This window comes from Rhineura floridana, chromosome 10, assembly GCF_030035675.1.
Source record: "Rhineura floridana isolate rRhiFlo1 chromosome 10, rRhiFlo1.hap2, whole genome shotgun sequence".
Taxonomy (NCBI): Eukaryota; Metazoa; Chordata; class Lepidosauria; order Squamata; family Rhineuridae; genus Rhineura; species Rhineura floridana.
In genome coordinates, this window is record NC_084489.1 from 29932040 (window position 1) to 29949292 (window position 17253).

Consider the following 17253-nt stretch of genomic DNA (forward strand, 5'->3'; position numbering starts at 1 on the left):
CTGGATCAGAGAACTTTTTTGTTATGGATATGCAATTGAATTTTGGGCAACATCTCCAGACAAGTTTCATCCCTCCCCCTGTCCCAGGGCACCAGCCAGGCACTGCATCATGCAAACTGCCATACATAACCTCTTGGACATAGCGGCGATAGAGCCAGTCCCTACAACAGAGAGGTCGGAAGGGGTGTACTCCCTCCTATTTGCTGTGCCCAAACGAGATCTATCATGGAGGGCGGTATTGGACCTCAAGTTCATTAACCGTTTCGTAAAGTATTGCAGGTTCAAAATGGAATCCCTCCACTCCATTACAGAATGCCTGCATGAAGGAGACTTCCTGGCTTCTATTGACCTAAAGGAAGCGTATCTCCATGTGCCTATTTGCATAGCCCACAGAAAATTTCTTTGGTTTGCCTTTGGCTCCCAGCATTTTCAATATCGAGCAATGCTGTTCGGGCTTTCGTCTGCCCCGAGAGTATTTACCAAGGTGCTACTCATACTAGTGGCTTACCTCCGGCTTCAAGGGGTCCATATCTACCCCTATCTGGACGATCTTTTAATGCGGGCGAGTTCCAGGGAGCTGGCTCAGCGCCATCTAATGCTCACGCTCCATGTCTTACAGGCCCACGGCTGGCTAGTCAACTTCGACAAAAGCCATCTCCAACCAACCCAACGTCTACAGCATCTAGGGGCGATGTTGGACACCCTGCAAGCGACAGTGTTCCTGTCCCCAGATCACATAACTGCTATCACAGACATCGCAAGGTCTCTGATGCACAAAACATCCGCAGACACATGCTTCTAGCCAGGGCTCTAGGAATGTTGGTGTCCACCATTCATATTGTTCCATGGGCTCGAGCTCATACTCGCCAGCTACAGTGGGCCTTGCTGCCGTTCCAACACGACATTGCCACCTCAAACCATCGAGGAATTCCCTTGAACCCCACACTGCGTTTGTCATTCCGCTGGTGGATGAGGGTACAACATCTCACCCAGGGCACTCCGTTCAGAGAACCCCACAGGACTGTCATCACCACAGATGCCAGTCTCCTTGGCTGGGGAGCCCACTGCAACTCCCAGTTCGTTCAGGGGGCTTGGAACACAGCAGAGCAAACTCAGAGCATCAATTGGCTGGAACTAAAGGCTGTCCACTTAGCTCTGCTTCATTTTCAGTCTCTGTTCCACTTGGACCATGTTCTCATTCGAACGGACAACACGTGTGCCAAATCTCATTTAAACAGACAAGGGGGGACCAGGTCCCTCCCTCTGCAGAACCTAGCTTCCCTCATATTCGACTGTGCAGAGCAACATCTGCAATCCTTAAAGGCAGAACATCTCAGAGGAATTTTGAATGTGACAGCAGACTGGCTCAGCAGACAACAGGTGTTCCCTGGAGAATGGAAGCTTCATCCGACCGTGTTCCATCTTCTCCAGTATCGGTTTGGTGTCTTCTCAGTCGATCTATTTGCCTCCAGTCGCAATTGCCAGCTGCCCAGGTACTTTGCTCGTTACCTGGACACGACAGCGGAAGCGGTGGATTCCCTATTGCTACCGTGGCAGGATGGCCTATTGTACGCCTTCCCTCCAATACCACTGTTAGCCAGAACCTTGAGGAAGGCACGGCGCGAGAGGGCCAAACTGGTTCTGATAGCACCATATTGGCCCCGTCGACCGTGGTTCTCGGATCTCCTTGCAATGTCGGTGACGGATCCTTGGACACTCCCGGTCAGGTCAGACCTCTTATCCCAGGGCCCAGTATGGCATCAGGACCCCAACTGGCTCAACCTAACAGCGTGGCTTTTGAACGGCAACATTTGAGGTCTGCTGGCCTGTCTGATGCTGTTATTGACATTATCTTAGCCTCAAGACAACCATCCACCACCCGTATATATCAACATACTTGAGTGGCATTTTCCAGGTGGTGTCAGACTCAGCACCTCGATCCTTCACAGGCTACAATACAACAAGTGCTGCAATATCTTCATAGGGGCCTCATGATGGGACTCAGACCCAACACCTTGCGTCGACATGCGTCCACTCTGTTGTCCATTCTTTCAGTGGCCTCCACTGGTGGCTCTATTGCCTCACATCCGTTCATCAAATGCTTTCTCAGAGGCACAGCTCTACGCTCACCGGCCGTAGCCCACCGTTTTCCCTCATGGAGTTTGTCAAAGGTGCTGCAGGCTTTACAACGCCCTCCGTTTGAGCCCCTCAGGACTGTGCCTTTACGTCTGTTGTCATTCAAGGTCCTGTTCCTGATTGCGATCACTTCTGCGAGATGAGTTTTGGAATTGGGCGCATTGTCTTCGCCCCGCCACCTCTGTGTTTTTCACAAGGACTCTGTTGTGCTGAAAACTGATCCTTCTGTCCCAAGGTCAATTCAGTTTTCCACTGCAACCAGGACATTGTTCTTCCTTCATTTTGTCCGAATCCTGCTCATCCTCTCGAGAAGGCTTGGCATTTATTGAGCGTTCGGAGGGCTCTCAAGACCTATCTGTCTAGGACTCAGGATATGCGACGGACCGAGTCTCTGTTTGTATCCTTTCATCCAAGGTCTATGGGGCATAAAGTAGCTAATTCCCCCTTATCCCGCTGGTTGCGGGCATGTATTACCTTAGCCTATGAGTCCCTTAAGCTTCCAGTTCCAGCTAGTATAACAGCTCATTCCACTAGGTCAGCGGCCACCATGGCTGCTTTTGCAACCAACGCTCCTGTTGCCGATATTTGCAGAGCTGCTGTTTGGTCTACCCCACATTCGTTTATAAGGCATTATAAAATAGACCGTTATGCCTCTGCCGATGCCTGTTTTGGCAGATGAGTGTTGCAATAGGTTCTTAATGAGGATTAGGTTGTGGGTGGTTCCTCCCTGTTATGGGCTGCTTTGGTACATCCCGCTTGATGGCATACCTCCTATGGAAAATGGACCATTGGTCTCACCTGAAGGGTGATTTTCATAGGAGGAATGCCATCACGACCCTCCCAGTTGGAGGAAACCTGGATGACTAGATATTCTTGGGGATTGTTTCATATATTCCTGTTATGTTGTTATATTTATATTTACTAGTGAAATCAAGACTGCTATTACTGTTATATAGCTATGTTAGAGTCATGTTATTTTGCATATTGTTATTGTGTTATGTTCTTGCTGGTAGGCCCGTTGGCCTTTTTTCCTGCATATTTAGATATCTCTCTTTGGACTGGCTGTGAATGAACTGGGGAGTGGGAGGGGCCTGACACCCCTAGTCTTGCCTTCAGAAACATTCTTGCCTTCAGAAACATTCTTGCCTTCGGACGATAGGTGGAGCTATTACCCACTTGATGGCATACCTCCTATGAAAATCACCCTTCAGGTGAGACCAATGGTCCATTTCCCAAGGCCTGTTGGAGACTATGTACAGTGCCTTGCAAAAGTAATCAGACCCCTGACCAATGCTCTCATATTACTGAATTAAAAATGGTGCATTGTAATTTTGTTCCGTATGATATTTTATTTTGAAACACTGAAACTCAAAATCAATTATTGTAAGGTGACACTGGTTTTATGTTGGAAAACGTTTGTAAGGAGTATAAAAAACAAACATGTTGCTCGCGTAAGTATTCAACCCCCACATATTAATATTTGGTAGAGCCACCTTTTGCTGCAGTAACAGCTTTGTCTTTTGGGGTAGGTGTGTACCAGCTTTTCACACAGTGTCGGAGGGATTTTGGCCCATTCTTCTTGGCAGAATCGCTGCAGGTCATTCAGGTTGGTTGGATGTTGCTTGCAGGCCGTAATTTTCAAAGAGCGCCACAGATTCTCAGTGGGATTGAGATCAGGACTTTGACTGGGCCACTGTAAGACATTCACGTTTTTGTTCTTGAGCCATTCCAATGTTGCTTTGGCCTTGTGCTTGGGATCATTGTCCTGCTGAAAAGTGAATGTCCTCCCAAGCTTCAGTTTTTTAGTGGACTGAAGCAGGTTGTCTTGCAGTATTTCCCTGTATTTTGCTCCATCCATTCTTCCTTCAATTTTAACAAGATGCCCAGTCCGTGCTGATGAGACGCATCCTTCACTGTAGGGATGGTGTGACTTGAGGCATGGGCAGTGTTAGGTTTCCGCTATGCATAGTGCTTTGAGTTTTGGCCAAAAAGCTCTATCTTGGTCTTATCTGACCACAGAACCTTTTCCTACATTGCAGCTGGGGCACTCTCATGCTTTCTGGCAAACTCCAGACGTGCTTTCAAATGGTACTTTTTGAGTAACGGCTTCTTTCTTGCCACCCTCCCATACAGGCCAGTGTTATGCAGAGCTCTTTATTTGGTTGACTGGTACACCATTACTCCACTCCAGCCACTGAACTCTGTAGCTCCTTCAAAGTGATTGTTGGCCTGTCAGTGGCTTCGCTCACAAGTCTCCTTCTTGTTCAAGCCCTGCATTCTGAGGAACGGCCTTTTCTTGGCAGCGCCTGGGTGGTGTGATGCAGCATCCACTTCCTGATTATTGATCCAACTGTGCTCACTGGGATACCCAAACACTTAGATATTATTTTGTACCCTTTTCCTAATCTATGCATTTGTATTACATTATCTCTCACGTCTGTAGAATGCTCTTTGGCCTTCATTTTCCTTCAGATCCACAGCCTGACCAATAATCCTTCAACAGTGGGGTTTTTATCCTGACAATGTGACAGCAACTTTAATGGTTCACAGGTGGAGGCCAATGGTAAGGTAATTGTGTCCTCGATAGGGCAATTTCTTTCATCTGTGTAAATTGGGAGCTTCCACAGCACGGGCTGAATACGTATGCAAGCAACAGGTTTCAGTTTTTTGTGTTTCTTACAAACGTTTTCCAACATAAAACCAATGTCACTTTACAATAATTGATTTTGAGTTTCAGTGTTTTAAAACAAAATATTATACAGAACGAAATCACTATGTACCATTTGTAATTCAGTAATATGAGAGCATTGGTCAGGGGTCTGATTACTTTTGCAAGGCGTTGTATATAGAATGGAACATGTGCACAATTCCCTCTTCATGGAAAGTTAATATGCATATTCTCCATGAGGCCTGGTAAATATGCACAATATGTCATTGTTATGGCTGAACATAGTTTTTCAAAGAAACTTATATTTCCCAAGACTGAAATGGAAGCTCTTTAAAAAACAGACACCAAATGTGATCCCATAATTATTAGATTTACAAAATCCATGTTTAGTAAAGATCTCCTTGCATACAGGAAAGCTAGCTTGTTCTCACTGTACCCTTTTAATTTTTGTTATGCTATTGGCTTTCTTTAGAGGAGCTTTCAGATTTGAGTGAAAGGATGATGCATTTATAGGGCATTCTGCGCTGCCAGTTTTAGTTGTTAGACCATGCCATTATACGTGTGGCATATGTTGTGAAAACCTGCTTTCTGATGCACTGTTTTTTTTAAAGATTGTCTGAAAGGAAGGAGGATATCTAATTCACTTAGAAGTGGTTCACGCTGCTAAATCTTCCATGCGATCATATGCACTGATATATTTGTAGGGTGAGCCACTAGCAATTTCAGTGATTGTGATTGTTAGAAAAAAGTACAGCCATGATCACTGAGATGGCTGCCTGCTCTTAATGGGTTCATTCTGCTCTTTGTGGTGATGTTGTATTATTATTATTACTACTACTATTATTATTACTGCTTTTGCAGAATTGTATGGAGAAATTACTAGATGAACTTGCACACAAAAATAATTTCATACTTCTAACTTCTAAATAGGCATCACTTTAGTTTTAAATGCTGATAGAACATCACTGAATATTCTGGTTTTCTGGAAATACAGAAACTATGTTGAGGTTTACTGGGGGGCATATTATTAATGTGTCAAATAATCCTTATGCTGCAGCTTCCAAACTACAAAAACTTTAAAGGAATGATCCAGGAACTTGGTCAGAACCAATATGTAGTGAGTGGCGAAATATTTGTGATTGACAGGAATACAGTAGAAATTACTGAGCTTCCAGTTAGAACGTGGACTCAGGTGAGCACTTTCAAGATACTTTTTGATTTTGAGCATTTGTACAGTTTTCCTTTTAAAGAATTAATGTTTTACTTTTTAATGTTTGAATAGGTTTACAAAGAACAGGTGTTAGAACCGATGTTGAATGGAACTGAAAAAACACCAGCGTTAATTTCGGATTACAAGGAGTATCACACTGATACAACTGTGAAATTTGTTGTAAAAATGACAGAAGAAAAGCTTGCTCAGGCAGAAGCTGCTGGACTTCACAAAGTCTTTAAGCTTCAAACAAGTCTAACTTGTAATTCTATGGTAACTTTTCTATATGTTTGACTACCAGACTAATAGTACTTTAGTAATTTTACTGTGTTGCCATGGTAGTAATATATTCTCTATCGCATGTGATTAAATGCCTCTCTTTTTCTTATTGGAATAGTGAACTGATTTAATTAATATGAAGTGGTAAACCTTAATTTCAGAACTTTATCAGAAAATTCTGAATGAAGTAGAAAAAAGCTAGCATAAATTTTCCCATTCAACACAGATCCATCTAACCTCTGGTCACTAAAAAACATAGTACAAGCTGGACAATACCTCTTCAGGTAATCTTAGAATAAAACCTCCTTGACTCGCTCAACTGGTGGTTTGTCTGTAATAGTCAAGAGATTAATGAAGAGTTGAGAATTCCAAATTCTGGCAAAATTGTGAGTTCTCAACTTATTTAGGAATCAAAGAGGTATCGTAGTAAATTTATTATCCTTCATATTCAGGGATTCCTCTCAGTCTGATTTCTAAACTATACTGTGCAGAGGATTACATTCTTAGAGCTACATGATACCAATGAATAATCCAAGGTGATTGGAAAAGGAAAGTGATGAACCACTCTATAATCCCTTTTTATGGGTACAAGAAAGTTTCTTAGCATGACAACCCTAATTAAAACACACACTCAAACATCTTAATTCTTGTGTTAACAATGCTAGACAAAATAGATTATTATTTTACGGCTAACATACCTTTCAAGAAGAATAACAACTTTTGTCAAAGTTGTGTAAGAGACTACGGGGATACTACCAATAGATGGAAAGGAAATTCTTATGGTTTGCCCTCCTTTGTCCTCCAAGTCCTTTAAATTGTGGTCATCCTTTGGGAATTGTATTAAGTAGTTTTGGTGGAATTACTATGACCTGCCTTGAGCTCACAGAATAATGATTTATATAGTAATTTCTATAATTATGAATGCATAAGGAAACATTGTGCAATTTGTGACATTATGCAGCTATGACTAGTGAAGCACAGTCATCAAGATGCCGCACTTCAGATACTGCACTATGATGTATTTTTAAATTTCTGTCCCATTTGAAAAATGATATAAAGGCTGTGCCAGGTTTCATTCTTGAACTTGCACTATTCTTCAAGGCAGATGCTACATTGAATTGTGTTACGTTTGTGTTTCATATGCCAGGCTATGGTCTGAAGGCACATGAGGCCAGCACCCTGCTTGAAGCTGAGCAGGGTCAGGTCTGGTCAGTGCCTGGATGGGAAACTGCCTGGGAACCATATGTAAGCCGCCTTGGGTTTCTATGATGAAAAGAAAGACGGGATATAAATGTAATAAATAAATATATTTCCTGGCTTCCTTGAAGACAGGTTTGAGGGTCAGTCTGGGTGCGTGCTTAAAAGACAGAATGTTGTCTTGAATATGCACACCAACTTTCACTCCTGATGTCTTAATCTTCAAGTGAGACATTTTGTTGCCCAACATTTTGTTACCTCTATTTGAAAGTGGGTATGGGAGTTCAGTTAACATTTGAATTTGAAACATAGAATTCTCAACATTGTGTACCAAAGTGCATTCTGAGAAAATCAGTGTTTTCAACAGCATGGTTTGTTTACCAATGCGTAGAATGCTTCCTTTGTTTGGCTTATGATTTAAAATGAAATACTTGAATTTGGCAAAAATTAAAACATATATGCTTAGCACCAGTGCGTATTAAATGTCCCGAAAAACTGTCAATACCAGCATAGTTAAAATTGAAATTACACTCAAATAAATGAAATTGGATCTGAATTGAGAATGTTTTAAAGGATTGCAGTAGTACTTTCATGTTCATTGCTTGTGTATTTTTTAAAAATTAACATTTTTAATTTAACCGTATACAGTGTTTAAAGTAATCGTGTATTCTGTATTTGTGCAGGTGCTATTTGATCATATGGGATGTATGAAGAAGTATGAAACTGTGCAAGATATTCTGAAGGAATTCTTTGACTTGCGATTAAATTATTATGGTTTGCGCAAGGAGTGGCTTGTAGGCATGTTAGGGGCAGAATCTACCAAACTTAACAATCAGGCTCGATTTATTTTAGAGAAAATACAAGGAAAAATCACCATAGGTAAGAAAAAAATTAAATTTAAATGCATTGTGAAATTGATACAGAGTTCAGTGGAGAAAAATAGAAACTTTTTTTAAAAAATCTAATTTTTGTTTTGTTTCAAATAGAGAATAAATCAAAAAGAGATTTGATTCAAATGTTAGTCCAGAGAGGCTATGAGTCTGACCCTGTGAAAGCTTGGAAAGAAGCTCAAGAAAAGGTAAACTATGCAGGGAATAAGAAATGTTCTTCAGTTGAATTTTAAGGCATATGTAATCATATTCATCTGCAGCATTTGCTTCTGAGTGAAAGTATATTTAGGTTTGCTTAAGTTAGACTTCAGTCACAAACTACTGCATACAAATATAAGCTGTGCCATTAGCTTTTGTTGAATGTGCATTTAATTGCTTGGACTTAAAGAAATTATATTGTTCGCTTTGGTCTTTGCTATGTATTTTATGGAGCAAGTCCTGTTCACTTTCATTACAGATGTGTTTAGAATTGAATGAGAATTATAGGTATGATACCTTAAAAACAAAAACTGACAAAATGTTATCCAGGGATGCCAGGATGAGCAGTTTTCGCTCTTGAGATGGTGCCTCCTCTTGGTCAGAGACTGGTTCATCTTGCAGTTAACGTCAAGTGGAGGAGCTTTCCCAGGAATTTCAGAGGATGCCCGCATCTTCAAGTTCATTGTACTACTGAGTTTTCCAAGATCTTCACCCCCAGTTCTCTGTCTTAGTTAGGGACTTGGATTGAGTGGGTTAGAGTTTGTGACAGGCTTTTTTCCCCTGCATTTAAGCGTCCCTTGAAGTGTGTGTGCGTTTTCATTTTCCCCAGTCATGGCAATCTTGGAGGCCACTTGACATGTGGATAGCCATTGTATATACAGAGCTGTTATTGATTCTGTAGCACATTGTTTCTCAAACAGTGACCTAGGACTTGCCAGTGGACTTTAAGCCACTTTCAAATGGGCCTCAGTACCACAGGCTGCCCTGTCTCCTAAACGTACCATAGACTTTTTGGTTGGACTAATGCCAGCACCAGCCGCTTCTTGCATGCTGAGTAAAGGTGGCCAGGAGACTGAAGTTTGGGGAGGGGGAGAATGGTCTCTACTGAGTAGAAAGGGCCAAAGGAGGTGTTGAAGAAATTAGAAACATAAATGGCTAATAATTTTATATCCATCTCTATATATAGTGTGCCTATGGCCATACTACCCTAAACACACCCAATCTTGTCTGATTTCGGAAGCTAAGCAGGGTCAGGCCTGGTTAGTACTTGGATGGGAGAACGCCTGGGAATAACGGGTGCTGTAGGCTTAGAGGAAGGCAATTGTAAACCACCTCTGAATACCTGTTGCCATGAAACCCCCATGTATATATCCAAAAAAGATTCATAGGGTCGCCATCAGTCGTAATTGACTTGAAGGAATATAACAACAGCAAAATATATAGTGTGTGTGTACACACACACACACACACACACAAAATTTGGAAGGGGGTGAGAGAAACACAGCAATACAAGCGCTGTATATACAACGGGTATCTATGATTGCAAGGAACCTGGGGGTGGGGTGGGGGATAAGGTACAGGCTGAGTATGAAATGAGAATTTGACAAGTTATAGGAGATGGGTAAAAATACTTTGAATGCCATGTGGGTATGGGGATTCTCTCATGTACTGTCTCTGGGTCAGCAATTTCTGCCTAACATGGGAAGGCTGAGACACAATACAGGGATAGCCAACATGGTGCTTTCCAGATATTGTTGGACTACATGTCCCAACATCCCTGACCATTGGCAATGCTGGCTGGGGATGATGAGAGCTATAGTACAACAGCAACTGGAGGGCATCATGTTGGCTGTCCCTGCAGTATCTCAAGAGCAAATGTCCATACTTAGTTTGAGGAAAGTGGAGCTTTGAAACTCTTTGCTGCAAGAAAAGCACTCTGGTAAAGAAATTAATTTCTAAAGATGAATTAGATTTCTCCAGTGGGCACCAGGACACCCCCAAGTGGGTATTGTCTTCCTCTTCTGTTGCTTGAGGCAGGAAAGAGTTAACACTCCAAAGGACTCTCACCTCAGCCCCTTTCACAGAGTGTTAGTTTGTTTTCCTGCCTCACTTGAGCAGTACTGTTTTCACCTTGTTCTACAATCTGGCTGAATTATATCATTTAAAATCTCAAGTCTATCTTTACTGTTTTGATCTATTGTGTCTGAATGCCATTCGAGTAGTTTGCAGTTGAGTGTTGCTTATAGAAATATTTTAATGAATTTGTGTGTGTGTGTGTGGGTGACTGTAAATGGGTGATCGTGTCCATTGATCAATTTATTATACCATTAAATTAATTGCCCTAAGTAAGCACTTGATTCCCTAAATTCATTAACTTAATAATTAGCTGAGCAGTTCAGATTAATTCCGCTTTCATTTACTGAATTTTCTGGATTAATTCAATTGGTTACTGAGCAGTAGGTTCCTGAGGTTTTAAAAAAAGCTATTCTTGCTAGCAGTGAAGTGCCTGAGGATCAAACTAAAGGTACATCAGAACACTCTGATGTAAAACAGTGCAGAAAGCAATAGGAGTAGTTGGAGTGGTAGTCCCTGTAGCCCTCCCAGAGAAGAAAATATTGCTTAACAAAAGCCACAACAGCGCATACAGAGGCCACCACCATTTTGAGCAAAAGAAAACATCCTCGCAGGTAGTGGGTGATCCGACAGCTCTTGCAGTAGCAGAGAAAGTGGCCAGAAATATGCATAAAAGTCTGACAAGCCCTGCAAGAGATGCAGAGCAACCAGGGAGGGAAATGTCTCCAACACTAAGGGAAAAAATAAGAACTACGTTTTATTATTAGAGAGCAGGAAAGCTACTTACATGGGAGAGCAAAGCCAGCAATGGGTGGCAACAAATGATGAAGTGCTCTCTGAGGATAAAAAGGCTCCAGATCTATTGGTCCTATTTTGTTCAGATTCAGAGGAGGAAGAGGAGTTCTGGATTTAACACACAACAGTCCGAGCTTTTACAGTGCTGTTCAGATAATGTACCTTTGTGTTACGCTGCCACCTCTGGTCAAAATCAGCAGCAACAGCATAAAGATTCAACGCAGGCAGATAATGTGGTTTCTGCTGCCACGGCCTGTCACAGTCGGGAATTTCAGCCGGTGAAACCTTTTAATTTCAGCCCTGCTGCATTAAATCATGTTAGAAGAGCGCTGATGGCTGACATTTCTGCAGAAATAACTGCATTTTGCCAGTCATTTCAAGTAGTACCTGCACAAGCACAGCAAGTTTAAAAATCACACCCTGCGACAGCAAATACTAAATTACATTCTGATACTTTGTAGCACATTGCTAATTTAAATCAGCCAGTTAATGCTGTTGATGAGTAACGGGCTCCAGAGAACGCATGCAAATGCCTTACTAGATACACATGATGTGTCCAGAGGTAGAGCGTGGAGGATGATAGCACAGAGCTCTGGCAGACAAAACACTGATGCGCAACAGATTGTATATGATGATTCAGTTGTCTCACTAGAGGACGAGATAGAAGGATGGAGTGATGGTTCACAGGTGGAAGAGCAGCCAACCTTGGGGCTTTTCCACAATGCACATTACATGTCTTTGCTGTGCAAAGCTGTGGCAGCTTTAGATTTAAAGGACACAACTACTGAGCAGGCACCTTCTACATCCGGGGGAGCCACTGTGCTTCCAGAAACAAAGCCTAATGACAAGGTGATCAAAGTGCCATCACTGCTTCAAAAAATAGTGAAATCAGAATGGGATCCACCAATTCAGTCTAAAACAAATCAGTGCCATATGCCAACAGGTTGTAACTTTTAGAACTAGAGTTCATGAATCAGCTGAGGACTCTGACAATTGAGGCTCCAGTTTCTGCTTTAGTATGAAAAATTTCCTGTCAAGGGATGAGGATGCTCTGTTGAAGGATCTCACAGAACAAAAGTTAATTTGGCACTAAAGGAAGTACCTGAGGCTACAGCATTGATCACACATGCTTCATGTGTAGCTTCTGTGTTTTCAAGCGCAGCACTACTGTGGTTAGGTGATGTTTCGGGCAATCCAGATTAACATCCAGAGAGACTCAGGAAAACCATTCTGAAGATTTTTAGAGCAGAGGCGTTTGTTGTGGATGCTACAATGGATGTGATACAATTTGCAGCTAGATCCACGGTAGCTGATGTTTTGGCTAGGCACACTTTGTGGCTTTGCCATTGGGAGGCAGATTCTGCCTCCTGTGTGGTGCTCACAACAGCCATATGTGGGCAAGAAGTTGTTTGGTGAGGATGTCTTAAAGGGTGTTTCAGTGGAGACAATGGAAAAGAAGGTAATGACAATAATAAACCAAAGAGATGACCAGCGTTCCGTTCGTTAACAGCCATACCAGAGTTACTGTCTGTCCTGATTTGGCGGAAGAGGGCAAGATTTCTTTTCCAACAGGTAGTCCTGGCATTGATCAAGATTCCAGCCATGCAACCAGCAGCAAACAAAGGCAACAAAGGCAATTCTGACTTATTTCAAACTCCAGTAGGAGGCAGACTGCTAGGTTTTGCTCAGCGGTGGGAGACAACAACATCTGACTGTTGGGTCAAGGATATGGTGCATTACGGGTATCAAATAGAATTTCAGGCTCCACCTCCAAGCAGATTTGTACCATCACCAATTTCTTTGGATCCAGAGAAGCACAGGCTAGTTCAGGAGGCAACAGATCATCTGCTGCAGATAGTGGCTATAGAACCAGTCCAATGGGACCAGAAGCTCTGTGGTGTTGGTTCTCTGCTCTTTATCATGCCAAAGAAAGGGGGCTCATGGAGGGCTGTATTGGATCTAAAATTCCTGACCAGATTTTTGAGGTACTGAATATTTCACATGGAGACTTTGGTTTTGATAAGAGAGGCATTGCAATTGCAGGAGTTTCTAGCCTCTGTAGACTTGACAGGGGTTTACCTCCATGTGCCAATTCATCCACAGCACCACAAGTATCGTCGCTTCACTTATGGCAACCAACATTACTAATACAGGGAAATGCCCTTTGGCTTGGTGTTAGCCCCAAAGGCCTTCAAAAAGATAATGGTGACCCTTGTGGCTCATCTGCGTCAGGAGAATGTGCACCTGAACCCATTCTTAGATGACATTTTGATTTGGTCACATCCAATACAGTCAGGATACAAGGACATTCATGTCACCCTATCAGCTCTTAAGGACCACAGGTTCTTGGTAAATACTGCAAAAAGCCATCTGACCCCAATGCACCAGTTGCAGCATCTGGGGTCAATGATAGATACCAAACAGAAAACTATATCTTTTTTGGAAGAAAGGGTGTACAAGATAAAGTTGGCCATACAACCACTGCTGGGAAAAACCTTGGAGGACCTCATGACCTTAGCCAATGTCCTAAGGATGTTACTTTCTGCCATCCAAGTTGCACCATGGGCCAGTTTTCATGCTCCGTCTCTGTAGTGGGCACTTCTATCTTACCAATTGAATTTTTCATGGCCGACTGGAAGGAAGGGCGAGATATAAATTTAATAATTAAATAATTTTTTTTATTGCTGATTCTAAACATCTTCAAGTGTCCTCTAACAGGCCAGCTGCAAGCATCTATAAAGTGGTGGGCAAAGGACTGCAATTTACACAAAGGTGTGCCTCTGAAGGGAGGTACTAACAACAGATGCAAACTGAAGAGGTTGCGGTGCACATTGCAGGGGTGAAGTTGTACTTGGCCATCTCAGGAAGCAAAGCAAAGTATCAGCTTATTGGAGTTGAGGGCTGTGGGACTGGCACTGCAACATTTCATGCCACTATTTTGCCTGAAACAAGTGATGTTGAGAAGGCATTTGTCAGTTGGCGGGGAGGAACGAAATCATGAGTTTTCTATAAGAAAGCATCAAGACTAATGGCCTGGGTGGAGAGTTCCTTAAAATTTCTGACAGCAGAGTACATCCGGGGTGTGTGTGTGTGTGGACAATGTGCAAGTGTACTGTGCAAGATTTGTTGCCAGAAGAGTGGCAACTTAACAGGGAGGTGTTCACACTGCTTCGCAGACATTCTAGAAGAATGGATGTGGATCTTTTTGCATTTGATGTCAGTCATCAGCTATGAAGGTACTACGCAAAGTGCCTGTTAATGGTAGCAGTAGGTGTAGACATGTTGAATTCTCCATGGCTAATAGGAATACTTTAAATCTTTCTTCTGTTGGCTTGACTGCTAAAGGAACTGAGGCTACAGAGGGCCAGTGTCATTCTAATCCCACTATATTGGCCAAGGATGCTGTGGTTTTTAGAACTGATCAATTTAGCTTTGGAGCCTCCATGGTCTCTGCCTGTTTGCCCAGATCTGCTACTGCAGGGGCCTTTGCAACAACCTGATTTAGAGTGCTTAAGCTTAACTGCATGGAGGCTGAGCGGAGAAAAGCTGCTGAGAGCAGGGTTGCCACTGGAGATGGATACCACTATATTGGCATCTCAAAGACCTTCCACATTAAGAAACTACCAGTATACCGGAGCTGCATTTTTATGATGGTGCAACAGCAGTCATGTGAGAGCACAGACAGCAAGAATTGCTGAGCTATCTTTTTTACACAGTGGATTGAAGAGGGGTTTGAAGCCCAACGCCCTGTGGAGTTTAGCATCAGCATTGGCAACAGTGCTTTCCAAGTCTGCATCTGAGTCACTGGGTACTCATCCATATCTGAAACAGTTCTTAAGGGGGCAACTTGGACCTCAGTGCCTGTCCAGCATCATTTCCCAACATGGGATCTGAACAAGGTGTTGTCAGCTCTCCAAAAACCTCTTTTTGAACCACTAAAAACCTCCACTCTATGAATAATGTCTTATAATGTGCTATTCATAGCAGCTTATAACATTGGCTAGACAAATATCTGAACTGGGAGCAGCATCGGTAGCAAAACACCTTTGTATCTTTCACAGAGACAGAATAGTACTTTGAACAGATACTGCCTTTATTCCAAAAGTACATACAGCTTTTCACTGTCAGCAGGAATTAGTTTTGCTAACCTTCTGCCCATCACCAACACATGCTCTGAAGTGTGCTTGGCATTCCTTAGATGTGCAGAGGGCATTAAAAATCTACATTAATAGGACAAGGTCAATAAGACAAACAGATTCCTTATTTGTTTCATACCATCCAACTAGTTTGGGAAAGAAAGTTTAATCTTGCGCTCTGGCAAGATGGATTAAAAGGGTGCATTGCTTTAGCATACTGTACTCTGCACCTACGCCCACCTTCCAGTGTAATGGTGCATTCAACAAGAGTAGCAGTTGCTACTGCAGCATATTTGACAAATGTACGTCTACAAGAGATTTGTCATGCAGCTGCTTGGACAAACCCAAATACATTTGTCAAGCACTATAAGATAGACATTTACAAATCTGCGGAGGTAGCCTTTGGGAGGTGAGTTCTTTAGCAGGTGCTGCTGGATCATTAAGAGGCAAATACCCACCCACACAGACGGTCAGCTTTGGAGCATCCCACTTGGGAGTGTCCTGGTGCCACTAGAGAAGGAACCGTTTTACTCTGGGGGCACCAGGACACCTCCAAGGCCCACCCTGGGATGTATCATGAGGACAAATAACATAAGGAAAAATGGGTGGAAGTTGAAGGGTCATGGAACTGACCTAGTAGATTTGGAAGTTTGTTTGATGTTGGCTACAGGGAGTTCAATATTATTCTGAGTCGTTGCGTTGTTAGTGTCTTTTCTTTATATTACAAACATAATACTTTGAAGGTTGGCCAGACAGCGAACTAACACTCCATGGAAGGGGCTGAGGTGAGAGTCCTTTGGAGTGTTAACTCTTTCCTGCCACAAGCAACAGGAGAGGAAGAAAATATCCACTTGGCTGTGTCCTGGTGCCCCCAGAGAAACATCTTTCTGGTGAGTAAAATGGTTCCATCAGTAGAAAATGATGGCAGTGATTGCCAGCTGATAAGAGGCGGAGCCCTGCAGAGTCTGTCACTATTTTGTTACTAGTTCTGTCATTACAACATCACTTTTATGGTAGATAGGTCACAATTATCACCCATATCAAAGTGTGCCTTCTACCTGGAAGGGTGGTTAGAAAGTTTGAGAACCTTCACTGTAGTGCATTGGGAATTTTGCAGGGAGATCTACCTGCACATCAGAGCTCCAGCTCCCCCTCCACCTGATTGTCCCGCTGGCGCCGTGTTAGCAGAACACCGAAAAGCGGGGCCCTACTGTACATACTTAGGTTTATCACCTTTGTAGCTGTATATATGTGTAGCAGCATAACTATTTTTATTTTGTTATAGGCAGTAGAAGAGGATGAAATGCAGAATGTTAATGATGACAGTTCCTCCTCCTCCGGATCTACCTCAGGCCCAGATTTCAACTACATCTTAAACATGTCTTTGTGGTGTCTTACTAAAGAGAAAGTAGAACAGATCATTAAGCAGCGAGATGCAAAAGTGGGTATATTTCCAGGTTCCTAACTTGAAAATACTTCCTAATTTGATGTAAATGAGGGTCTTTTATATTACTGCAAGATGCTGCATTGTAAACTGTTAAATTATCCTCCAAAACCCAAACCTGTGTATCATAATTTGCTCATTGATCTCACCATTAAAATGCTATTGATTAAATGTATGCATGGAAAAGGTAATTTGTGCAGATCTTTGCACTTTATGGTCCCAATTTTATTTTGTTAACATTTGCTTATTTTGAATGTTCACAATATTTTTATTATAAAATTCGTACTGTATGTTATCTTTTACCTTTTTAGGGAAAGGAACTTGGTGACCTCAAGAGAAAATCTTCTCCAGACCTTTGGAAAGAAGATTTAGCAGCCTTTGTAGAAGAGCTTGATGTATGTACAGCATCAAGAATTAATGCCTCAGTTTTGTTTTATTTATTTATT

General features: G+C 42.4%; 1 protein-coding gene and 1 pseudogene across 5 annotated transcripts in view; both read left to right on the forward strand.

Moving 5' to 3' along the window:
- The window catches only part of TOP2B (DNA topoisomerase II beta), a 96564-nt gene that overhangs the window by 44811 nt on the left and 34500 nt on the right, over window positions 1–17253 (forward strand). For all 5 annotated transcript variants that reach the window (XM_061585766.1, XM_061585761.1, XM_061585764.1 and 2 more), the window contains exons 22-27: window positions 5862–5996; window positions 6087–6287; window positions 8174–8369; window positions 8477–8568; window positions 16649–16804; window positions 17119–17202. In XM_061585766.1, coding sequence (XP_061441750.1) covers window positions 5862–5996; window positions 6087–6287; window positions 8174–8369; window positions 8477–8568; window positions 16649–16804; window positions 17119–17202 — 864 coding nt within the window. The remainder of the gene's footprint in view (window positions 1–5861; window positions 5997–6086; window positions 6288–8173; window positions 8370–8476; window positions 8569–16648; window positions 16805–17118; window positions 17203–17253) is intronic.
- Window positions 9549–9667, forward strand: LOC133365745 (5S ribosomal RNA; annotated as a pseudogene).